General features: G+C 42.9%; 1 protein-coding gene across 2 annotated transcripts in view; it reads left to right on the forward strand.

Annotated features, from left to right (window-relative positions):
- The window catches only part of SPOCK3 (SPARC (osteonectin), cwcv and kazal like domains proteoglycan 3), a 375,656-nt gene that overhangs the window by 111,155 nt on the left and 237,848 nt on the right, over positions 1-26,653 (forward strand). Inside the window, exons 2-3 of one of the 2 annotated variants that reach the window (XM_032635108.1) lie at positions 20,610-20,618; positions 20,722-20,767. In XM_032635108.1, coding sequence (XP_032490999.1) covers positions 20,610-20,618; positions 20,722-20,767 — 55 coding nt within the window. The remainder of the gene's footprint in view (positions 1-20,609; positions 20,619-20,721; positions 20,768-26,653) is intronic. The other variant, XM_032635107.1, reaches the window with a different exon arrangement.

Below are 26,653 nucleotides of genomic sequence, written 5' to 3' on the forward strand. Positions count from 1 at the left end.
TCTCATAGGTGACCGATTAACACAATCTTTTGTGAGTTACATATAACCAAGGTAAAATAATGTATACACAGTGTAAAACTAACAAAAAATACGAATGTAAGCACAAGCAGATTAAGAAATGAGACATTGGGCTTCCCTGGCGGTGCAGTGGTTGGGAGTCGGCCTGCCGATGCAGGGGACGCGGGTTCGTGCCCCGGTCCGGGAGGATCCCGCGTGCCACGGGGCGGCTGGGTCCGTGGGCCGTGGCCGCTGGGCCTGCGCGTCCAGAGCCTGTGCTTCGCGGCGGGAGGGGCCGCAGCAGTGAGAGGCCCGCGTACCGCAAAAAAAAAAAAAAAAAAAAAAGAGACATTGTTAATACTCCTAAAGTCCCCAGTTTTCCAGTTGAATTCTTTTTCTGCCCCACACAAGGGTAACATCCAATCTGAATTCTGTCATTATTAGTCTGTGATTTCTCAGTCTAGCTTACTACACGTTTATCTCCCATTCCTCTTGTTTTCTATTTTTATATACATGTCATCATGTTGTATATGTTGTTCCATGACGTGCTTTTGTTACTCAGCACTGATTTTGAGATTCACCTATAACAGATATTTAATTCGAGTGAATATATTACAGATACATAGTATATCTGTGTATATATATATATAATTCCAGTGAATAAATATATTACTAAAATCTGTGGCATTCTATACTGTGATGAGATGCAGTATTCATTCACTTAAATCCTATACACCAATGATAATAAATGGAAAAAATATATATATACACATACACACATCCCTTCCCCTGTCGGTGGACACACGTGGGTTCTGTTTTCCTGCTTCTGCAAACTGTGATATTGGGGACTGTTTATCCTTGTAGGTGGACCTCTGGTAGCGGAGCTGCTGTGTCAGGGAACGAGCAGATCATCACACGCAGAAACGTGACAGTGCACGTGGTCCTGAGTTATGAGTCCATGTCCACGCCAATGCTTGGAATTCTCAGTGTGAAAGAAACAAATAAAAGCCGGTGTATTGGACTTCAAATGGTATCCCATGTGGTTGGCATTTGTTTTTTCCTGGCTGAATAACTTTGAGACCTTTTTCTTTTGAGAAAGTTTGGCCATTGGTGCTTTCTGCTCCTCCAAGTGCCTGTTTATATGAAGTTTACTCATTTTCCGTCAGGTCACCTGTTTTTGCTGCCGTTGTTGTTGTTCAGTTGCCGCTTTAAAAAATTATGGAGATCTTTTTTTTGTTGATTTTATATGTTGCAAATAACTTCTCTCGCTCCATACTGCTTTATTTTTGTTAACTTGTATTAACGGGTGGCTTTGACGTCAAAAGTTGGGAATTTTAGTGTGTTTAAATTAATATCTCCTCTTGGAAAGAATTCCTTGTCTCTTAATATATCCTGCCCAGTTGTGAAGTGATGCCGATATTCTTCTAAATGCAAGACAAAATTTTCAGTAATCTGCTTTTAATTTTAAAATTTAGACAGTATTTTTGTGTATATAAAGTATGAGATCGTGATCCAGCTTCTTTCATTTCTTTGTGGATGACCTGTTGTTTCAGACCGTTCGTGAAATAATGCATTGGATTCCACGTGTAAGTGATATCATGATATTTGTCTTTCTCTGTCTGGCTTACTTCACTCAGTATGACAGTCTCCAGGTCCATCCATGTTGCTGCAAAAAGCATTATTTCTTTCTTTTTTATGGCAGAGTAAATATTCCATTGTATATATGTACCACATCTTCTTTATCCATTCATCTGTTGGACATTTAGGTTGTTTCCATGTCTTGGCCATTGTAAATAGTGCTGCTATGAACATTAGGGTCGATGTATTATCTTTTCAAATTATGGTTTTCTCCAGGTATATGCCCAGTAGTGGGATTGCTGGATCATGTGGTAACTCTATTTTTAGTTGTTTACGGAACCTGCATACTGTTCTCCAGAGTGGCTCTACCAATTTACATTCCTACCAACAGTGTAAGAGGGTTCCCTTTTCTCCACACCCTCTCCAGCATTTATTGTTTGTAGATTGTTCTGATGATGGCCATTCTGACTGGTGTGAGGTGATACCGCATTGTCGTTTTGATTTGCATTTCTCTAATAATTAGTGATGTTGAACATACTTTCATGTGCTTTTGGGCCATCTGTATGTCTTCTCTGGAGAAATGTCTATTTAGATCTTCTGCCCATTTTTTTAGTGGGGTTGTTTGTTTTTTTGATATTGAGTTGCATGAGCTGTTTATAGATTTTGGAGATGAATTCCTCATCAGTTGCTTTGCTCTGAGTCAGAGGAGCGTGCGGGCGTGTAGGGCCCGAGCTCAGGGTCAGGTAAGTCCTGGATGTCAGGACAGCCTTTTCTTTCCTTCTTTTCTTCCCTCCCTCCCTCCTTTCCTTTCCTTTCCTTTCCTTTCCTCTCCTTTCTGGAGCCAACACCCTGCAGACTTGATCCTGTGTGGGGATTGCTGTTACCACTGCCGGGAACTCCGTCTAGGGCGGTGGAGGCCGTGGGCTACTGCTCCCCCAACCTCACCATGAGGTGAGAACCAGAAAGACTGAGGCCAGATTCACCACAGCCGTTTTAGTGAACAGGCACGGACGCCGTCATGCCGCTGCTCCATGTGCTTGAAAACCTCAGAGTCTGACATGATCCCTGCAGGAGTGGTTCCCGCTGCGGGGACGGTGACGTAAAGCAGAGCTCAGAAAACTTTCTGTAAGGGGCCAGATGTGCTAGGTTTTCTGGGCTGGGGTCTCTGTCACGACTACTGAGCTCCGGTGTTGAAGTGCCCAAAGAAGCCGTAAGACAATATGTACAGAATGAGCTGGGCGCCACCACACCTGTATTTACCAACGAGGCAGCGGACCTTCTTCTGTGGCCCGTGGGCTGGTGTTTCCAGGATTCCGATGAAAAGGCGAGATCGGCCAGGCTTCTGGTCGCGCTTCTGGTCGCGTGTCTATGAAGAGAGATGACACCAACCAGGCAGACCTCACCAGGGCTTTGGGGCCCCTGCACTTTCTCTCCTACATGTGCACGTCTGATGCCAAGTAATGAAAATCGCCTGTAGATTTTCACAAGGTTGTGATCACTCGGTAGCTGTCCCTACAATGTCGATTCCTGTTTCGGGCAACTCAGGTGCTGCCGGGTCACCTCCAGGCCTTATGCACGGTTAAGTTCTGCACCTGCGTCCAAGCTCTGCCTACCACGTGTTTTAAAGTGAATTTCCACCCGGAGGATTTACCTGTCTGCTTCGTGAGGATGCAGTTGTTGATAAGAGGGGGGCACATGGTGGGGTGGGAGGAAGAAAAGCCTCTCCCTGCACGCTGTCATTAGGAAGGTGGGGACTGGCACTGGCCAGTGTGTCTGTTCCCTCCCGGCTCCCAGTAAGGCCTCAGCCTGCTCTGGCCCCCCGCCGTGTCTTCTCTCCTTCACACCTGGTTTCAGCCATAGCCTTGCTCACCACCGGCCCCTGGGCTCTTTCACTGTCTCTGTCCTGCTGCTGCTGCTCCAAGAGCTTAGTTCTCTGCACGGTTCCCATTCAGAGAGGGCGATTTAATCGCCAGAACGTGATGTTGTTGTGAAAGGACTTTTCTGCCCTTTTCAAAGTTTGATGTCGGGGTGGGTCTCTTTGGTAGATGAATGTTGTCTTTCTTACACAGGAACTACACGTTGACATCTTTTGCATTAATATACTGAGTGCAGTTACATGGATGAGTGAGCGAGCAAACAATTGAAGGAATGAACGTATTAACAGGAAGTTCTGATAGTAGTTCACTAACATCATTTGGAAGAAGGCAGCAACGCTTTATTTATTTGAGGGCTCATTAAATGCCACAAATTGCATTTTCAGGTTCCCAGTAAAGGTGGTTTTATCCAGAGTTTTTCAGTTGAAGAATTTGAAGCTAAAAGTGTGTAGCTTTTTTTTTTTTTTTTTTTCCGGTACGTGGGCCTCTCCCCTTGTGGAGCACAGGCTCCGGACGCGCAGGCTCAGCGGCCATGGCTCACGCGGCCCAGCCGCTCCGCGGCACGTGGGATCTTCCCGGACAGGGGCACGAACCCGTGTCCCCTGCATCGGCAGGCGGACTCTCAACCACTGCGCCACCAGGGAAGCCCAGTGTGTAGCTTTTTCACGGTCCTTCACCAGTTGACTGTAGAGCTAGAGCTTTCCCTGTGTCCGTGTCTGTAGTATTTTTGCACCGTCAGCCATTCCGCGTTGCCTCAAGAGCCAGCACAGTAGTGGAAATGGAGGTTTGCAGGGTGAGCTTCAGAGAAGCCTTGCCACGGGGGCAGGGCGTCACCACCAAGCAGGAGGAGAAGCTGGCGGAGTTGCGGCGAGGCAACGACTCCTTCCGTCGTGACGTCATCACAGCCTGCCTTCAGGGTCGGGCAGGAGGAAGGAGACTCGGGCTTAACGCCCCAAAGCTGAGGCGCCGTTCACGGCTCATGATGGCTTTCTGTCTCTTCTCGTTCTCTCCTGGGTCTCATCTGAAGCCGCTCCCCTCCGGCTGCCTGGTGGGTGTCCAAGCACTCTGCATTCCTAAGATGACTTATAAGGTCCTCCTTGTCCTTTCTACTTTCCTCTGGGATGGCGCTAGGAGAAAGGCTCACCCTGTGACTGGGAATCCCGAGCTACTCTGCCTTCCTGTAACTGCTTCTCAGGGATGATCGACTGCTTGCCCTCAGGGGATGCTGGCAACGCAGACGGAGAGCTGATCAATCCAAGCAACAGATTGCTGGGGACACCAGACACTCGTGTGCAGGTGGCTGTCCCAGTGTCACCTGCCACTCGCTCCCTCAGTTCTGGTGCAACAGCTCACAGGTCGGGACTGTGCTGTGGGAAACCGCACTTCTGTTTGAGGATGTGAAAAGCCCTACAGAGTAGGAATCTGACTTTAGGGACAAATATAATTATGTCTGAGGGTGGAGACCGTTAGTAATAGCCACGTGTGGAAAAATGGCAGGAGCGGAGATCACTGGTAAAAGGAGAACTCACCATCAATGGGTTTGCAAGACCTTGCCTGCTCCCACAGACAGCAGAGGCTCTTGAGTTCATTACAGGGATTTTTAACTTTACTTGCTGGCTTTTCAGCTGTCTAAATCCTTTTATCTTTGTAGCATATATGGCCTCCCAGCCAAAACTGGTAAACACAATTCTGATCTAATTTAACACCTACATCAGCGTACATTTTAAATATCGTATCAGCAGGTCCATAAACAGCTCTGCTAATAATGTATGAAATAGCACAGCTCCAGACACATTACCATTGCCAACACCAAAGTAAAATCCCATTTACTTTTGCCTAAAAGTGTTTGATACTGAATTTGCTTTGCCCTGGACTGTAATTAACAACACTTTGAACTACTAACAAGATTCCATTGACTAGTGATATTAATCACACGTTCAGGGAGAAATTGGCTATTGCGTTTGATTTTTTTTTTTCTTATGTGCATCTAATCACTGATTAAAACTAAGGAAATGGATCTTTTCACCATGCTCCTTGGACATTTATTTTCTTGGTAGGTTTAGTCTATAAAGATTTCTCCCTCTCTATTGGATCTTGCTTCTAAATTTCTACAGATGTGGAATAAGCCCAAGAAACAGTATTTCTTGTCAAGAGGAACAGTTATTCCAGATAATTAAATCCAAGATAGTTCAAAGAAAACACAGCAAGGAGCATAAATTAGGTTCTATCAAGGGATATAGGACGTTCCTCATGAATGGATACTGACAAAACAATTTTGTGGGAAGCTTTAAAAAGTCGTTAATAGTTTTGAAACTTTTGAAAACTAGCATATGAGGAGAAAGCTACAAGGTTTAGTTCTGTGTCTTTAAAATATGCTTCAGACATTCACAGCTGTTTCATCTTTATATTTGACAGTATTCTGAGTTTGCATGTAAGATTTCTGCACATATACTCTTATGAATGCTAGGGTAGATTTTTTTTTTTTTTTTTTTTTTTGCGTTTGCTCAAATGCCATTTTGAGAAGCAAAGAATAAAATGTAAATATCAAAATGGAATGAATTTGGAAAAACAAAAGGGATCTTCCCGATGATCATAGGACCTCTCTTACCTATAAATAGTATTCAGAACCGTCTTGTGACATAGCCCCAGAGTCAGACTCTGTGCTCCAGGGAGACAGGACACTTTATCTTATTCACTGATTTTAGTTTCTTGCTTAGAACTGGAGCACAATAGATGATAAATATTTGCTAGGTAATCAGTGAGCAAAAATAATTTAGGTTGGAATTCATAGATTATTTTGCATAGCAAAAGTGCTATTAACAATTGGAAATTAATAAAATGAAAACTTAGAAAACTGAAGCGTAATGAAAGTGGTGAAGAGAATGGACCACAGCCATGGGTGGTTTGGGTTTAGGTCTTGTGTCTGGTGGTCCCGGCCATGGGACCCCGTCAGTCAGCCTTTCCTCCCAGGCTGATTCCAGTGTTTAAAGAGTGATGCTGTATAAAAACACTACGTTAGAGGTGGTGGTTATTATTCTTGTTACTAGTCCCTGATTCTGGACTCTGTGTAGGTCTTAAGGACTCGTACAAATACACCAACGTCATGATTTTTCTAGAGGCCACATGGCAACCTTAAAACATTTAGACCAACTTTGAATCTGGAAGGAAAGGACAAATATATCTTGTAGCAGCAATTCTGGTTATGATGAGTTTGCCTTTCTGTGTCTGCCTGGACACCTCGACTGTCCTGAAACCCCCCAGCCCATCGCCACTCTTTCCCAACAGACCTGTCCTCCTACACATACAGACTAACAGGCACACACACACACACGCACACGCAAGTTACGATCCCTACACTGAACTACTTGTTGTCTTCAGACTTCTCCGAGCTTTCTCCTGCCCGCATGCCTTTCCATTTGCTTCTGTGGGAAATGACTGTTCTTGCGAATTTTTTTTGTGTGTGTGATACGCGGGCCTCTCCCGTTGTGGAGCACAGGCTCCGGACGCGCAGGCTCAGCGGCCACGGCTCACGGCCCCCGGCCCCAGCCGCTCCGCGGCATGCGGGATTCTCCCGGACCGGGGCACGAACCCGTGTCCCCTGCATCGGCAGGCGGACTCTGAACCACTGCGCCACCAGGGAAACCCTGTTCTTGTGGATTTTGAAGCCACAGTTCTTGTTTCATGTCCTCTGACCCTGACCCTGTGAGGCTGAGGCAGATTTAACACTTCGTATGTGGCTACATTATGTTACCACCACGATCACCTCTTTGTAGACTAAGTCAGGGGTCCCCAAACCCCGAGCTGTGGAACGGCACCTGTTCGCAGCCTGTTAGGAACCGGGCCGCACAGCAGGTGGTGAGTGACGGGCCAGTGAAGCTTCATCTCCCGCTCCCCGTTGCTCGCATTACTGCTTGCACCATACCCCTGCCCCGGTCCATGGAAAAACTGTCTCCCACGAAACGTGTCCCTGGTGCCAAAAAGGCTGGGGACCGCTGGGCTAAATTACGGGAGAACAGAGGCTGCGCCTGCGTACTTCACCTTCCAGCAGCCAGAGCCTCCCCTGTACCTGGCCTCTCAAAGCTTTTGAATGGACATTTGTGAAGCTCCCCCTCCCTCCCCCCTTGCTGCTCCCACCTCATCCTTTTCTCTTTGTCCTCCTTCTGTAAATGGCTCACCTGCAGTAACTAAGTGCAATACAAAATGAAACCAAACATATGTAGTATAATGGGTACTATTAGTAATCTTTTTTTTTTTTTTTTTTTTTTTTTTTTTTTTTTTTTTTTTTTTTTTTTGCGATACGCGGGGCTCTCTCACTGTTGTGGCCTCTCTCGTTGGGGAGCGCAGGCTCAGCGGCCATGGCTCACGGGCCCAGCTCCTCCACGGCATGTGGGATCTTCCCGGACCGGGGCACGAACCCGTGTCCCCTGCATCGGCAGGCAGACTCTGAACCACTGCGCCACCAGGGAAGCCCTAATACTAACCTTTTATTCCATAATATTCAAAACTTACTTAACGTTTGCCCTTGTCAAAGTACCAGTGGGGAGCGCAGAGCACCAGTAAAACTGGATACCACAGGCTAAACGTTAGCACTGAGCCATTAAATAATTTATTCATTTTTTGGTGTGTTCAGGAGAAAGACAAAGGAAGCAGAATTGTTTGTTCTAAAAGTTACACGTATAAAACGGCTTACTTTTTTTTTCCAGCTGAAAGCACATGTAATGTAGATATTGTCTTGTTTTACATCAGATTCCTTTAAAAGAAGGTTTCTTCCCTTAAAAACATTCTGGTAATTTGAGCTACAAGATGCAGTTGATAAGAATATCATGTGTATTTCCTTAAGAATTTCATTTCTCTTCATCTGAGCTATAGTTTTTTGTCTTTCTTTTTATAAGGATGAGATCACAGTAGTACAAGATGGTAGGCATTGCAGGGTTGTGTGCAAATCTGAAGAACTATGAAAAGTGGGTGTGTATGTGTGTGAACACCTGTGTATGCACACACATACTTGTTACAAAAGATTAATTATCCTTTCAAAACTCATCTTTTCAGATCATAAAATTAATACCAAAAGAATATGATGTTTTTAAATTTAAGGTACATTTATTATTTCCTATTTTCCTTTATGTAGGATAAAGGGGGTGAACCTCAACCGTACAACTTCTGGTTTTAGTTTTTATTTCAATTGATGTATTTATTGTAGCATGATTAAAAAAATCAACTCAGTTGCATGCATACTTTTAGATGTATGTGTCAGACTTCCACTTCAGTCTCTTTGTGTGGACATGATATCACTATGGTAAATTTATTTTTATTGGTATGGTTCTGACAGGATGTAAAAGTAGCAAGCTGACTTATGAGGAGAACTATATAAATTTTAAAACATTTCTAATTTTTGGTTGCTGGTATCTGAAGTCACACTTTTCTGATTTTCTAATTATATATTTTGGCTATTAGATTACCTAATGCAAAAAAAAAGTCTTCTAGTAGAGCATAAGCCTAATTAATTAGTGGACACTTAAGAAAATAAACTGTACTAGTTTAAAACTTTGTAGATTTCTTACTGTGGAAGAGGCTATTAGCAAGCATACAGGTTATAATTTTTATATTGGTTTCTAGGTTGTGTGCTTCATTATAATTAGAGTTGGAAAATGCACAGCTCTGTATAGGATTCCCTATGTTATAAAATTTTACTGTAATTCATTTTCATGTAAATTTTAGTGTGCAAACACATTTATTTCCTGTTCTTACCTTTGTTGATAGGTGCTGCTTTTTGATGACTGCAGACTGAGGGAGGAGGGATGAACTGATACTTGTCCTAAATCCCGTGCAAATATTGTTACTGATTTTATCTCACCTCTTTATCATAAGGAAAAATATTCTTTAGCGTAATTTTTCTCCAGCTATCAAATTGGCTGAAATGTTCTCAGCCTTTTGGAGATGTGATTCTTTTTATTGTTGGATTCATAGCATTTTATCAGAAAACACTGTCAGCGTAGATACACAACATTTGGGGGGCACACCTGTGAGGACCTAGGTCCACATCAAGTCCACCAGAGCTGCCGAGGGTGCGCACAAGCTCGGTGTGGTTTGCAGCCTGTGCTGGGCAGGGACAGAGATGGGACTGAGCATTGAAAAGCCTTCTTAGCTATTTTACACGAACATTTATATTGATCTCTGTTTCTATGGATTAACTCCAGTAGTGATGAATTTGGGTTTGTATGTCTGTTTTGGTTTCATTTTTTAATAATTCGTTTTGTTGTATTTTACTAAAGGCTTGTTCTGAAATGTTTGGGAAAAATAAATGTTCTCCCCCCAGCCTGCCCCTTCTGAGGCCCTGCTGCACCGCACAGGCATAACAGTGAAGTGACTGAATCTTGCAATTGAAGAGACTAGGGGAGATTTGAAATTCCTTTCCTTCAAAATCCTGACGGTGGAAAAATGAAATGTTCTTGTGTCCTAAGAGGGGAAGGGTCTCCAGCACCTCGAACCTAGCCCGAAGGGCCCTACATCCTGGTGGTCTTGCTTCTGGGCTTGGATGGGGTGGGTGCAGCCACTCGCTGTGAACAAATCAAAGGTGCAGTAGTGATGGGGTGTCATCCTGGGATGAGCGTAAAGAGACCGTCTTGTGTGCCAGGCTCCCTGGCGGGGTTCTCACTCGGAGAGTGGCCCCGTGGGGACCCCCGTGTGGCAGGGAAGGGGCTGAGCCAGTAAGGAGCTGGAACCCCCATCCAGAAGGGAGCAAGGATGCTACATCACCAAAAATGCCTGGCAGATCGGAAGCTCTTTGTCAGTCAGGCCTCTAGGAGGGAGTGTAGCCTGGTTGGCACCTTGACTGCCCCTGAGAGAGCCTTTGAACCACGCCTGGATTCCGGACCTTCCAGAACTCTAAGATGGATGGTTCTCGTCCCAAGCCTCTAGAGTTGGGCCTAAAAGGAGGAGGGGTTGCTTTATCTGGTCCTGGTGCACAGAGGAGCAAGTAGCTCCTGGGGACTGTGTTTTAGCCACTGTCCTCATTATCCTTTCCTGATTGTAATGCTCATTTTTGGCTTTCTGGTAACTGGGCTATTTTTAAAAACTGTGTTGATGGTGTTAGTACTGTTGTTTCAGTGTTGTAAGAAGTCTGAAATGTAAACCTTAAATATTGAAACAAACCCCAATATGTATACATTACTAATCTTTTGAATTGAGCAAAGGATCATTCTTTCAGAAAGTCGTCTCTCTCTGCAGAGAAAAGGAAGAAGGTAGTACTCACAAAGCGAAACTTCTAGGGCAACACATCACACTTTAGTTCGAAGATTTTATCAACCAGTGAACTGTGAACGTAGCGGTGTTACTAGAGATAATAGCTGTGCATCAGGATCTCAATTTATACATGAGGAAATAAAATTATAGTAATAATAACCATGAGGGCAAATCAGAAATTGTCTTACGGCTTCCCTGGTGGCGCAGTGGTTGAGAGTCCGCCTGCCGATGCAGGGGACACGGGTCCGTGTCCCGGTCCGGGAAGATCCCACATGCCGCGGAGCGGCTGGGCCCGTGAGCCATGGCCGCTGAGCCTGCGCGTCCGGAGCCTGTGCTCCGCAACGGGAGAGGCCACAGCAGTGAGAGGCCCGCGTACCGCAAAAAAAAAAAAAAAAAAAAAAAAAAAAGTCTTAAACCCAAAAGTGAAATCTCAGTGTGAACCAAATAGCTTTCAATTTTTGTCTAAATATAGATACGTTCAGAAAGGAGTTCCCAGGTATTGATCATGAATAAGGACAGTTGTACGTAATCGGAGTTCGTGTGTAAGTATATCCCCTGCCCACTCTGTCAGTATAGCATCTGAAGAGCGTACTTTTGCTGCTGGAGGTGTAAATAAGCACAGAAATATACTCTTGGCTCAGTAAGGAACCAACTAATATCCTTTGTTTCTTAACATAGCACATTCTAAAAACGAGAAATACTATTTTGCTTTCATTTCTGATGAGTAACTTCTGTCTGTTTTACACAGTATTTAAATTTTGACTAGTACTATATTTTCATTGACTTTTATGTGCTTATGATTTGTATCAGACTGATAGTATGCATTTAATATTTGTATATAATATAAACTTATTTACATTTGATATGATGGGCTCTGGGTTGGTGGGGCAGAGCAGCCTCGTCTCAATAAAACTTTATTTGTGAAAACAGGTATTGGGCCACCCATGGGGTGCATTGGCTCGCCTGTGCTGTTCTCGGGGGGTTTAAGCGTGTGTTCTCGGCAGGTGGCTGAACTGCTGCACAGGTGAGGCCAGGGAAGCAGAGAGAGAAGTGACAGCAGACACGCTGCCTCTTATAGATGCTGAAAGCTAGGTTCTGGGAACCTGGTCCAGGGCAAGCGAGTGGAGCCCCAGGCCACTGTGCTTCTCAGTTTTTGTTCCTGTTGGTGTTCTTATAGTTAAAACCAAGGCTCCCAATATTTGAAAGTCCTTATTTTATTTATTAAGGCAAATACTTCTGTGTCATTCCCTGAAATTAATGAATTGTAAGTTTTGTATATCAGTGTGAAACTAACCAGCCCACATACATATGCAGAAGAATTTTAGCCTTGATGTGCAGGGATTTGCAGAGACAGTTGAGGAATCCCCCAGTGCACATTTCTTTTGGCACAGTTTGTTTATGTGTTTAATAATCTGCCGTGAGTCAGGGAGCATAAAAGTGCTCTCTGAGAAGTAAAGGGCTCACTAAAGTGGTATAAATGAATTCTCTCAGGGTCCTAGGACATCACTGGAGAAACGAGGGGGACTTGAGTAATAAACGCGGCCTTGGGGGCTGAAACAGTTGGTTGTCTCATGGATAATTCCTTTGTGCCCAGACAGAGCTTACTTCCTCTATTTTGGGATCAAATCATGTGTTAAGGGGGGGCTTCCTCTTTTGTGAAATGTACTGGCTTAACTCTTAAGCTGGGCATTCCTCCCATGATGGGCTGAGATGTACATGAGGCTGTCACAACATAGAACACATTGCAAAAAACGGACAGACTTTCATTGCTGTGCTTGAGCTTGTAGAACTAGCAGTGCCTCGTGAGTTCCCTGAGCTGTTGAAACACAGCAAAGAAGAAGAGGTCACTTTAGTTGGGAAATCCTAAAGTTTAGTGCGAGAGGGCTCGGGGGATGTAATCGCAAATCACAGATTCTAGGGAACTTCCCTCGCCAGCCCTCAGCGTAGGCCCACACAGGCGTCATCATACTGTTTGACTTCTGTGGACATTTACAAAGATTAACAGAGCTTTTGTTAATAAGTAGAGCAATAGCTTATACTTACCTTTGCTTTCACTCTGGAGGTTAGAATCCAAAAGTACGATTGTACAGCAGTTCGGAATCGGGTGTATTCCTGTCTTTTACGTATTCCCCAAATGCAGACGCTTTGCCGATTCTTTGCTCCTTGGGAATACACAGATCTTTCAGTGTGGAAACTTTGGCCCAATCTCTCTTCTCCGGAAGATGACTAAGGGCCCAAATTGCTCTCTCTGTCTCTATGCTTCTGTGACTGTGTCCTATTAGGGTGACCAGGAAGTCGTTTGTCTCCTGCTGGCTTGTGGAAAAGCTATTGGTGGTTGTGGTCGTTGCTGGGAATCAGGACTTCACCAAATAGAGGCCGGAGGGTCCAGGCTGCGATGTCAGGGGAGTGGGTATGGATGCAGAGTGATTGAAGGGGAGCAGGGGATGCCGGGCAAGTCCAGGATGGGAAATAGGGTCAGAGGATGAGCAGGGGATTCCCAGGGAAGAATGGACAGAGGACAGACTGATGTCCACACACACACACAGTCAGGATGCTGAGGACACCCTGGGACGTGCCCCTGGATCTGCTGCAGGTCCAGTGGCCCCGTTCCAAGGCTAAACCCATCCTGCAGCATCAGATTCCCGGTGGGACTGACCTTGTGAGGATTTACCTTATGGGTTGCAGATTAAATTCTGCCAACAAGGGCTCTTTGGAGATTCTGGATTCTGTGTATGGGAAGGCGCAACCAAGCCAGAGGTGGAGAGCTTGTGGGTACCTTTTCATCCTCAGGACTAACTACCTGTATGACCTGGGGGGCCTTCCAGCTATTAATTATTTGCTAGTATACCACAGTTTTCTATTCTCTCTCATGTTTTTGAGCTCTGACCGTGCTCAGCCCGGTATCACTTTGAGTCTCTAGAAAGTGATGGTGGTTGATTTTGGATGCCGTCTGGGAATTCAGGAGGGGATGGGGCAAGTGGCTTTTCTGCCCGTGGCTGATGATGGCTTCCCGTGGAGCAGCCCCACCCCCACCCCAGGTTCTGTTGATGGGCAGGTTACGGGGCCAGGCTGGGCTAGGGGCGGGGGATGCCCTGCACCTTTCCTGGGAGTGACAGGAAGGAAGGATGCACAAGAGGAAAGCCCCCGATGGGTACCTGCTCTTGCAGGTCGGGAGCTCCAATGCCCTTTCACAGAGGGAGGCCTGGGAGGACAGGGTGATCCTTGCAGACCTGGGTAGAGGCTCACCCTCGGGTCTCTGTGTCCTACACGAGCGTGTGAAGACCTCTCACCTGCATTGCAGATTATCTGCTTGCTTTCTCTGAAACAGGGTCCATCTGGACTGCATCCGGCTCTCACATCAGATTCTGGGCCCCTTGAAGTCACAGGCCACGTGTCACTAGGTTTTCTTTTTCCTTAGCATCTACTAGAAGCAAAATAAATATTTATTGGAAGGATTGAACAAAACACATCCTGAGTCTCTGATACAACATTGGATGGTGAGTAAGGAGGTCACACGACGTGCGTGTGGCTTCAGAGGTCAGGGGTCACAGTACTCCAAAGGCGTCTTTCCCTCTGCCCTCCCATAGCTTGCAGGCTTCCCCCAGCAACTCCACATGTTTTACTGAAAAATCCCATTTTCATATGATGTCAATTTAAGAAGGATAGTCATTCTTAACATCGTAATGGTAAGTGACAATTACTTGAATGTTTTTCTGGCTGGAATAATAATAGGTACCCATTTTTTTTTTTTTTTTTTTTTTTTGTAAGTAAAATGTGTTTTTTTTTTTTACGGTACGCGGGCCTCTCACCGTTGTGGCCTCTCCCGCTGCGGGGCACAGGCTCCGGACGCGCAGGCTCAGCGGCCATGGCTCACGGGCCCAGCCGCTCCGCGGCATGTGGGATCTTCCTGGACCGGGGCACGAACCCGTGTTCCCTGCATCGGCAGGCGGACTCTCAACCACTGCGCCACCAGGGAAGCCCGGTACCAATTTTTAAGTGCTTATTGTGAGCTATAAGCTATATTCATACTTTGCATATTTTAATAATTTAATCTTCCTCAGCTTAAGGGCATTATTACCAGTCTCAATTTTCAGAAAAGAACAGTTACGGTCAGAGTTGAAATATCAGAGTAACTGGTAAATACGGAATTTAAATATAGGCGTTTCTTATTCGGAAACCTCACTCTTGGGCCGCCGATGTCCTATTATATGTTTCTCTTTCTTTTCTTTCTTCATATCTTTTTATTGTCATTCATTGAAATTGTCAAGCTAGGACTTGAAAATTTGTACCAAGATAAGTTTATCTTTGTCTTCCTAATTATTATTTCTGACGTTTTCTCAGACTTTCATTTTTCATCATAATTCATAAAAATATTTGAAACATAATTGTTCTATGAATGACATCACTGATAAAACACTACTGCTTTTGGAGGTTGGTTGTTTTACCAACCCGCTCCCTCCGGTCCCCCAAGTGCTCTGTACTGGGATTTGTAGCTACAAGATGTGGTTACATCGAGTCCTTTTCTCTCTTACACTAAATTTCAGTTCCTAATCGTGGTTGACCCACATTTTACACTGCAGATTCAATCATTTTCAATCAAGTCCGGCAGTCTTGGATCTGTTATATCACTTAAAATAGTGCATCACTAGTGAAATACAACATGTAAATTCTTAACATGATGAAATATACTTACAAATGCCTTAGAGTAAAAGATGCAATCTAGGTGAGACTGTCAATTAAAAGCAAAACTAGGAGACAGCTGGTGAGGGGGGCTTTCTCCTTCTTGTCCTGATGCCATCACTTCAGGGGGGAGTTTATCCCAAAGACACTTACTGTAATAAGTCTCAGTGCACATAGTGGGAAATAGCAGAGATGTGTATTTATTTACTTTGTCTCTGGACTAAGATTGCTGGGTTTCCATAGTCATAAATAGGTAGTTGTGCAAATCTGGAAAGAAATCTTATCAATCTCATACCCCATGGGTTTTTTTGGGGGGGAAGGGCAAAGCTGATTGGCTAAAACATAGCTGCCTGTGAGTTGTCTCATATGACTAAAATATTATTTAAATGTCATTTAAATGTTTTACACAGACATGAAACGTATCTCTATAATAGACTCATCTATTTAAAATATATATGTATACATTTATATATATGTATATATTTTGACATAGATGCATGAGTGTGTGCGTTTGTGTGTGTGTGTGTGTTCCAAATGGATGACTAATACAAAGACCTCACGTGACATCCTAGATACTCTGATAGCAGACTTCAGATGGGGAAGGGAAGTACTATGGAAATACTGTCACCTAAACGATCTTGGTGTAGGTTGACCCTAAAGTCCTATACCCCACCTGAAACTGGACTGTCATATATTGGGGATATGAGTATGGCGTTTCAGACCTACCCACCGTTGATAACCATCACTTTCGCACTTATTTTATTTTTACAGTGTCTCCAAAAGCATTATCTTCCGTGTCCCATTTTGTAATCGTGTAAATACTTCCTTTTATAGCTTAACAGTCCTTTATACCAGTTATTTAATATAAATTACAGAACACTTATGGGAATATAGGACACAGTTGTGTCCAGTAGTCATCAATAGAATCTTTATTGATTATTATTTAAAGGTGGTGTGCCCTGCTAGCAATTTTCAAATACATATCTCAGGAAGGTCCCACTGTCTGCGCAAACCTTCGTGGCCTCGGGAGCAGCTTGGGTGGCTCAGCACAGGCGGTATGATGCCCAAGTGTAGCTCTTCTCATGTGCAGCTCTAGCCCTTGGGGGGCTCTTGAAGCCTCCAGCCTCTCCTATTCCCAGTTAATCACGTGTTAGAATCCATGAGGATACTGAGTAATCCCTGCCCTAGTTTTCTAGTCCCTGTGATTCCGTCAGGCATCGGGAGCATTAATCACCGTAGATGCAGCAATGAGTGAATGAACCAGACAGTTCATCCGAGGATATAAACTGGTCCTTCCCACCTACTTCATCTGGACAAAGCCTGATTCTGACCAGCTGTTGTCAAGGGAAACTAGTTTCTCTATTCTGGGCATGGTTCTCATTCTGAAACATATATTCTGAATGTATAAGAAAGTACTTAGACCTTTATGTATGCGTGATTTGTTATAAAATACTATAAGCAACATGGAAGCACAGACGTATGAAGAAATAACTAAAGGTTGGTAAATCCACACAGATGGATGTGAGACGTTCAGTATTTTGACAAAACATATTAATACAGTTGTAAAGTGCTCTTAATAAAATGCACAAAACATCTGGATATAATATTGAACATACAGTATTATCTCAATATAGTCAAACGTGTGTGAAGAAAACTCTGTTCCTTAGCAGTTCTTTGCTGTAGGATAATTTGATTCATTTGTGTTTCTGTATTTCCCAAAAACTCTGCATCATGGGTCCTCAGGTAGGTGGTTTTCCCCCTGAGGAGACACTTGGCAGTATTCGGCGACAGTCTTGATGCCACACCTTGAGGGAGGTCACTGCTGGCTTGTCATGGGTGGAGGTCAGGGATGCGGCTAAGCAGCCTGCGATGCTCCACAGAGCCGTCCCCCGACCTGCCCCCGCCCAGGACAACAAAGAATTATCGTCTTCAGAGCCATCACCAGGTGCCAGAGTCTGGCTTTGCCTGTGTTTCAGGAGAATGCCCAGTCGTGGGCATTTCCTGAGTTGTTTTCTAAATCCCCAGTTGGCTTATTCTGGATCTAAATTGAAGCCTGGGAACAACCAATAGTCACTAAAGCTTTTTGAGACAAAAGAAATTGCGCCTGAATGAACACTTTATGTGAAAATACTTTGATTTCTCATCCTGGCAACATTCCTAAGATTTAATGCGGTGAAACCATTTTCAGAAAAATAAAAGTCTCGTGATATGAGAACACAAAGAAAAATATCTAAAAATAGCTAATAGGGGAAGGACTTTGCTTTTCTTTACCATGTCAGATGGCCAGCTGTCCGTGATGCCCGTGACATAACAAAAAGCCAGGTCATGTTGTACATTATGATTACAGATTTTTTATAGCTCTGATCCCAGAATAAGCCAGTGTGATCATGTTATTCTGAAGGACGTTGAGTTAAGTCGAGGTTCGCTTTTACCATCGCGTTGTTTTCTCTACATGCCCGTGTACTTCCTGCTAACCCATACAGTGTTGAGTATTTCAAACACGCCGTGTGCTGGCAGGCGTGATGCTGTCATGTTATCAGGCCTCAGTGTCAGCTCCATTCCTGTGCCAGCCTTTCCACAGCCCAGAGTCACCATTGTAGGAAACACCTTCTCGCACCTTTCTGGATGGTGCCATGGTAGCTGTACCGCTTCAGAAAATCTGAGGGGACAGCAGAAGTACTTGTCTTCTGGCATTAACCACAGTCATTAATGTTGGCTTTGAAAAAGTTCTCTGCATCTCACATCTGACATTTGGGGGAGGGTTGCAGTGTGGACATCACTTTGAAAAATGTGATGAGGGGTCCGTAGCTCTTTCTACAAAAAAACAGAAACACTACAGGACTTTGTCAGCAGTCGTGACAACTTGTCCGGTGGTGATGTTGACCAGACACTAAAGGGATAACCTTAGTCCTTTTGACTGGCAAACATGCTTTAGCACCTGCTTCTTGCCAAGAGTGGCCTGGTGCTTTGCATTTTTGTAACTAATCCCCGCACCACCCTTACCAGACCAGGTAGGTATTCTTTTTCCGACTTTAGTACAGGCATCTGAGGTTTAGACCATCTTTTTCTCTAGCCTCTTGCAGTTATTAGATGGTGGAGCCAGACTTCAAATTCAGGTCTGCATCTCCAGAGCCATCACCAGGTGCCAGAGTCTGGCTTTGCCTGTGTTTCAGCAGAATCCCAACCCTCTCCACGCTTGGAATGATACACAGTCATCTTCCCCACGCAGTGAGCGGTAACCTGAAAATGTGATTACGTGAGTGTGCTGTGATCTTCAGCTGAAGTTTGAGAATTTGAGTGTAGGTACTTGATTTGAAAATCTAGTTTCCCAAGGTTTGTATCATGCTGTAATTTTTTTAAAAGTGAGATTTTAAGATGACACTAAACAATCAGTATTTGTCTAATTATCCAGTGGTGTTATCCATCCTTCATCTAATCCTGGATAATTTAGCGCAGAACCTGTCAGCGTGTTTTGCCCTAAAATGCCCCCTCTCTTGTTATAACCCTATCTCAACATAAATAGAAGACAGACAGACGTGTCTTCTGTGGTTTTTCTTTTCTTCTTTCCTTTGAGGGTGAGAGATGGGGGTGAAAAAGGTGGTAATGAGTGATTCGTCACAATAAGGGAAACGTTTTGTAACAATTAAAAAATGTTCAATAAATCAATTAGGGAAGTATATTTATTTCTGTAATTAAAATGCTCTACGTTTCCTCCCAGTACACGGGAGGGTGTTAGTAAAGAGGGTAGAAGAAGCTTGAAAGAATCTCTGCTTGGCCTTCTGGGTTCCCTACATTCTGAGGTTTCTGGTGGGTTAGGATTTGGGGCTGGGGACTGTTTCATCAAGGAGCGTCCCATAGTGCACTTCTCTTGCTTATGACGGTGGAAATAGCTTATTAATTTGAACAGTGAAACCGGTTCTGTTTGCATAAGAGATGATCTGTTTGAGGTGCCTTTACAAGGTTTTTAGGTAAAAACGGTGGATAAAATTGAGTCAGTCAGTTGACTCAGCTCTGTGCGCTATCCGTTGCCCCACTTTTGTGCTTTATGGTCAAATGTACTAAATATACAGTAAATGTAACGATTCTTTCCCATATCAAAGATTGAAACTTTAGGCAAGATTTAATTAGGTGCACATTTTTTCTCAAGCTTCCCGGTGCATTCTGATGAATTCCTTAGATGTGACTGATGTTCATAAAGTATATTTATAGTGTCTGGGCCGCTGCAGAGTCACCTGGTATGTTTCCTGCTACGGTAACTGTTACAGTTACTGTTTTTTTTTTTGTTTTCTTTTTTGAGGAGAAAGTAATTTTTTTTATTATCTCAGGGACACTTAATTGAACAGAAATCTCATGTTCAATTTACTTTGTTTGCTTGAAATCTTATAGCCAAATATGTGGCTCTTTTCCCCAATTTCCTTATTTATTTCATATTTAATTATAGCATATTTTTAAAGTTAATTTTTTTTTTTTTTTTTTTTTTTTTTTTTTTTTTTTTTTGCGTTACATGGGCCTCTCACTGTTGTGGCCTCTCCCGTCGCGGAGCACAGGCTCAGCAGCCATGGCTCACGGGCCCAGCCGCTCCGCGGCACGTGGGATCTTCCCAGACTGGGGCACGAACCCGTGTCCCCTGCATCGGCAGGCAGACTCTCAACCCCTGTGCCACCAGGGAAGCCCTAAAGTTAATTTTTATTGGAGTATAGTTGACTTACAGTGTTGTGTTTCAGGTGTACGGTAAAGTGAATCAGTTATACACGTACATAGGTACACTCATTTTTAGGTACTTTTCCCATACAGGCCATTACAGAGCATTGATTAGAGTCCCCTGAGCTATACAGAGGTCCTTATTAGTCATCTGTTTTATACATAGTGGTGTGTACATGTCAACCCCAGTCTCTCAATTTATCCCCCCTTCCCCCCTGTACTAGTGCAAAAGGTAGTTGTGTCATTGGAAACTGGTGGATGCTTTTATAAGCTTATTAGCTTCACGTAATTGTGTGTCATACTGCGCGTTGAAAGTATCGCATTATAATACTTAGATGACGTGGCAACCAGAACAGTTAAGTTCTTACAGTATAGTAAATGTTGACTTGCCATGAAAATGAACACATTTACTGAAAGATACTTCTATAACGTGTTAACAATGTATTCTCATTTGATAACTATTGTTTTTCTCTTGTTCCTTTTTTTTCTTTTTGTTTATTTTTTTTTTTTTTTGTAATTTACTGCTTGCCATTGCAGGAAGTAGAGGTTTGTATTCAGCTTCTGTATTCACATTTTATTTTTGATTTCATATGAATCTTTACATATTAATTACTCACAGACACTCAATTCACATTATTTTTTCCCTTAGGATGATTATTTCCGCACTTGGAGTCCAGGAAAGGCCTTCGATGGGGGTAAGAATGTCATTACTTTCCAATAAATGTTTTTACATGTTTACAATCACTGAACTTCAAACGTGATATTTATTGCCTGGTTAGATTTTAAAATACTAAATAGGAGAGCTTAGATGAATGGAAAAGATTCATGCCATAATTACTTTCACTTCAGAACATGAGAGATAAGTTACTTAGGTATTGTGATTTGTCAAGGTGTCTCTCATTTTTAGAATCATATCTGATTTGTCTGATTTAGGCTTCTGAACTTTACTGTGGCCATTCTCATTAGTTGATACAAGTCACTTCATCCAGTTCTCAGATATATTCAAGTACTTTCACTAGGAAAGAGATTTATTTTTGCAAAATTTCAAAACAAATGGCTTTGCTGTCTCATTTTCAGTAAATAAAAGCTTTCCTGTAAAATGGAGCAGTCTGGTAATTAGACTCAGCTGGTGTCTTAGTAAGACCCGAAAGGAAAACTCTTGTATTGAAAAACCGTACCCGCAGTTCGTAGTCTTGGTTGGCCCCCTTGAGACGGAGGGCAGGACACACACTCGGGACGGGAAGCCCTTCCCTGGGTGCAGGAGATGCCCGATCTCAATGCAGTCGTAATTATGTTAGTAAACAGATTAGTTTACCAAACTGTACACTGTTAGAACCAGACTCTTTCTTTTAAAGTTTGAAATTTCTACTTTACATCGTCTGTAGTAACCTTACATAACATGGTATCCATGGAGCAGTATTACTTAAAAGTAGAAGTTGTTTTTTTTAAATGAGCCATACCATGCCGTTAAAGGAAGCTTTACAGTATTGTGCTGTGTTTCCTAATATTTGGGATGAACGCTACCTCAGCCAGCCTCTGAGTAGGGACCAGCTGGGATGGACAAAGGATTGTGGTCAACGTAGAAATTAACCTTCAGTCGGGAACAGCAATTCACATCCTGCCCCTCCTGTAACATTACTTTCTTTGTTCCTTACTTCGTGATTTCACTGTTATTATCCAGTGTGTTAATTTGTGGGATTTACATAGAAATGATTTTGATTTGGTTACTGTAAGTCAAGTGAAAGGCACTAAAAGACAGGCAGTGAAAAAATACAGGCAGATATGCTACACATCATTACACTTTGCAGATATTGTGTTTACAAATTGAAGGTTTGTGGCAACCCCGTATTCAACAAGTCTATTGGTGCCAGTTTTCCAACAACATTTGCTCACTTCCTGTCTCGGGTCACATTTTGGTCATTCTCACCTTATTTCAAACTTTTTCATTATTGTTGTATTTATTATGGTGATCTGTGATCAGGGATCTTTGGTGTTACTATTGTAATTGCTTTGAGGCATCGCGAACTCCACCCAAATAAGACAATAAATGTAATAGATGTTGTGTGTTTTGACTGCTCTACCGACCAACCTTCCCTCCGTCTCTCTCCCTCTCCTCGGGCCTCCGTATTCCCTGAGACACAGCAATACTGAAATTAGGCCAATTAATAACCCACACTGGCCTCTGAGTGTTCAAGTGAAAAGAAGAGTCACAAGTCTCTCAGTTTAAATCAAAAGCTAGAAATGATGAAGCCCAGTGAGGAAGGTATGTCATTGGTGGGAATGTAAATTGACGCAGCCACTATGGAGAACGGTATGGAGGGTCCTTAAAAATCTAAAATTAGAGCTACCGTATGACCCAGCAATCCCACTCCTGGGCATATATCCTGAGAAAACCATAATCCAAAAAGACACTTGCACCCCAATGTTCATTGCAGCACTATTTACGATAGCCAAGACATAGAAGCAACATAAATGCCCATTGACAGAAGAATGGTCAAAGAAGATGTGGTGCACGTACACAAGGGAATATTACTCAGCCATGAAAAAGAATGAAATAATGCCATTTACAGCAACATGGATGGACCTCGAGATTATCATACTAAGTGAAGTAAGTCAGACAGAGAAAGACAAATAGATCATATGATATCACTTATATGTGGAATCTACAAAAAAGATACAAATGAACTTATTTACAAAGCAGATATAGACTCACAGACTTAGAAAATGAACTTATGGTTACCAAACGGGAAGGGGTGGGGGGAGGGATAAATTCGGAGTTTGGGATTAACATATACACAGATAACCAACAAGAACCTACTGTATAGCGCAGGGAGCCATACTCAGTGTCTTGTGATAACCTATAATGGAAAAGAATCTAGAAAAGAATCTAGATATATATACATATATATATTCAGCCATACATATATGGCTGAATCACTTTTCTGTACACCTGGAACTAACACAACATTGTGAATAAACTACAGTTCAACAGAGATTTAAAAAAAAAAAGCAAGCCGAGATAGGCCAAAAACAGTGAGCCAAGTTCTGAAAGCAAAGGAAAAGTTCTTGAAGGAAATTAAAAGCGCTGCTCCAGTGAACACATGGATGCTAAGAAAGCCAAACAGCCTTCTTGCTGACATGGAGAAAATTCTAGTGGCTGAATAGAAGATCAAACCAGCCACAACATTTCCTAAACCGAAGCCTCATCCAGAGCCAGGCCCCACTCTCTTCAGTTCTGTAAGGGCTGAAAGAGGTAAGGCAGCTGCAGAAGAAGAGTTTCAAGCTAGCAGAGAGGTTGGTTCATGATGTTGAAGGAGAGAAGCTGTCAGTCTCCATAACATAAAAGTGAAGCAGCGAGGGGGTGATGTAGAAGCTTTAGCAAGTTATCCAGAAGATCTAGCTAAGATAATTAATGAAGTTGGCCACACTAAACAACAGATTTTCAGTGTAGACGAAACAGCCATCTGTTAGAAGAAGATGCCGTCTAGGACTTTCATAGCTGGAGAGGAGAAGTCAATGCCTGGCTTCAAAGCTTCAACGGACAGGCTGAGCCTCTTGTTAGGGGCTAGTGCAGCTGGTGAGTTTAAGTTGAAGCCAATGCTCATTTACCGTTCTGGAAATCCCATAATTAAGAATTATGCTAAATATACTCTGCCTGTGCTGTATAAACGGGACAACAATGCCTGAATGACAACACATCTGTTTACAGTATGCTTTACTGAATATTATAAGCCCACTGTTGAGACCTACTGCTCAAAAAAAATCCTTTCAAAATGTTACTGCTCGTTGACAAGGCATCTGGTCACGCAAAGCTCTGATGGAGATGGACAGTGAGATTAATGTCGTTTTCATATCTGCTGTGCTGACACAGCATCTGTTCTGCAGCCCATGGATCGAAGAGGAACATTATGATTCATGGGAAGAGCTTAAGATACCAACCTTAACGGGAGTTTGGAAGAATTGATTCTAACCCTCATGGATGACTTGGAGGGGTTCAAGATTTCAGTCGAGGCAGGAACTGCAGATATGGTGGAAACAGCAGGAGAACTAGAGTTAGGAGTGGAGCCTGAGGATGTGCCTGAATTGCTACAATCTCAGGATCAAACTTCAATGGATGAGGAACCGCTTCTTATGGGAGAGCAAAGAAAGTGGTTTCTTGAGATGGAATCTACTCCTGCTGAAGCTGCTGTGAAGGCTGCTGAAATGACAGAGAAAGATTAGAATGTGACATAAACTTCGTTGATAACGCAGCAGCAGCAGGGTTTGAGAAGACTGCCTCCAATTTTGAATGAAGTTCTCCTGTGGGTAAAATGCTGTCAAACAGCATTCATGCTACTGAGAAGTCATTCATGAAGGGAAGAGTCAATTGATTCGGCAAACTTCCCTGTTGTCTTATTTTTAAAAACTGCCGCAGTCACCCCAGCCTTCTGCAACCATCACCCTGATCAGTCAGGAGCCACCAACATCCAGGCAAGACCCTCCACCAGCAAGAAGGTCATAACTCACTGAGGGCTCATAGGATGGTTAGCATTTTGTAGCAAAAAAGTATTTTTAATTAGGGTACGTGCATTGTTTTTTTTAGACATAATGCACAATTAATAGGCTACAGTATAGTGTAAACATAACTATTATATATTTTAAATACCTTATATATAAAATATATTTTTCTTTTTAATTTTATATTTAAAAATGCATGTGACTCACTTTATTGCAATATTTGCTTTATTGTGGTTGTCTGGAACCGAACCCACAATCTCTGAGGTATGCCTGCAATGAAATGCAGACTGAGATATATGTGCATGCTTTCTTGGGAAATGAATTCTTATTGTGGAATCATAAACCTTGAAAAATTGCAGTTATCTATGAAACGGATGTTAACACTTAAATTTGCCGTACTTGGTGTAGCCAGTTACAAATAAGATGCTTTGTTTTTCTCATTTGTGTGAGTGAATATGTGTTGCACTGCAATTTATCTCTTGTTTAAGAAGAAAAAGAGATCGTTATAGAGAGGCTTCCAAATCCTGAGGTACTGGTAAGACCGATGTACTTTACTATTTGAAGAAGTTTTTGACCTAACAACTTGTCAGATACCATATTTATCAAGCAGAGACTAGCTCAGGCATGATGATAGCTAATGTTTGTAAAGTGTCCTATATGCAGTTACTGTTCTAAGTATTCAGTATATGAGTTACATTAGTTCATTCATCTTCACGGTCACCCCGCTGGGTGGATGGGGAAGGTGAGGCCTGAGGCGTTGAAGGTCCTGCCAAGGTCATATTCCTACAAAGTGGCAGAGCCTGGCCTTGGGTCCAGGCAGTGTGACCCCTGCGCCCCGTTTCCTGATTGCTAGGAGGTACTGTCACTCGTATGGTAGCACTAAGATGAAATAGTGGCATACAAATGGAATTTTGAAGGTTGTGCTTTAAGAATAAGTATTTAGGGCTTCCCTGGTGGCGCAGTGGTTGAGGGTCCGCCTGCCGATGCAGGGGACGCGGGTTCGTGCCCCGGCCTGGGGGGATCCCACATGCCGCGGGGTGGCTGGGCCCGTGGGCCATGGCCACTGGGGCTGCGCGTCCGGAGCCTGTGCTCCGCAACAGGAGAGGCCGCGGCAGTGAGAGGCCCGCGTACCGCAAAAAAAAAAGTATTTACTTGACTGAGCTTTGAAATGTTGTTGTTAGCTTTGTTTCTGTATTTAAAATGATATTCTGTACACTATCAGGTTTTGATTGATTGAACATATAGTTGATAAATATACATGGGAAAGTTTTGTATTCAAAAAATAAGAAAGGAGGGGAAAATTAGTTTGAACTACGTGTATTGTTTTCTATTTTGTTTTTTTGTGTTGAGTCAAATTAACCAACCCATTTGTAGACTATAGTGAGGAGTGAGAAAAGTCATCCTGTTCTCATCTGGCTTTGAATAAGATAGATAGTGTCATCTCATTGGGATAGAATAGACACTTGACATATGTTAACTTCATATGTTCCTTGTTCTTTCTGATGAAGGAACTTTCCATTAAGGATCATTTTCAAAATGATTGAGCTGTTGAACATAACTCAGAATACTTTTTATGAGTGTTTTAAGTTTTAATATATCACATTTTTCATTGGCTTATGGACATCAATATCATATCAATATAAATTGATTTTCCCCAGTATCTTTACTGGGGGTCTTGCATATTTCTAAAAGGAGCAAAGAAAAATTTACGTTAGCGTAGAACATTTTTCTGATAATGTTTGTATCATTTTTACCATACTCATTTAAAATTATAATTTACTTCCATTTCTATTGTGTTCCACAAAATATGCAAAAATACCACTAATTTAAATGTTACTTAATATTTCATAAAATTAATGGCATAATTTCTGAGCGCAAAGCTCCTCTTTATGTATATCCGTAGATGTACCCACACATACATACACAACATGGTTACATAGTTACACACTCAGCAAACGCACATGTTGCCACAGGCAAACTTGCCTCAAGGTAAAAATCAACTGATTGTTCACATATAGCTTATGTACCTTCTGGTTTTGCTGTGACATTTTCCATTTCTTGTGAGTTTCTTTTTTTAATTAATC

This window comes from Phocoena sinus, chromosome 6 (genome assembly GCF_008692025.1).
Source record: "Phocoena sinus isolate mPhoSin1 chromosome 6, mPhoSin1.pri, whole genome shotgun sequence".
In the NCBI taxonomy this organism is placed as follows: domain Eukaryota; kingdom Metazoa; phylum Chordata; class Mammalia; order Artiodactyla; family Phocoenidae; genus Phocoena; species Phocoena sinus.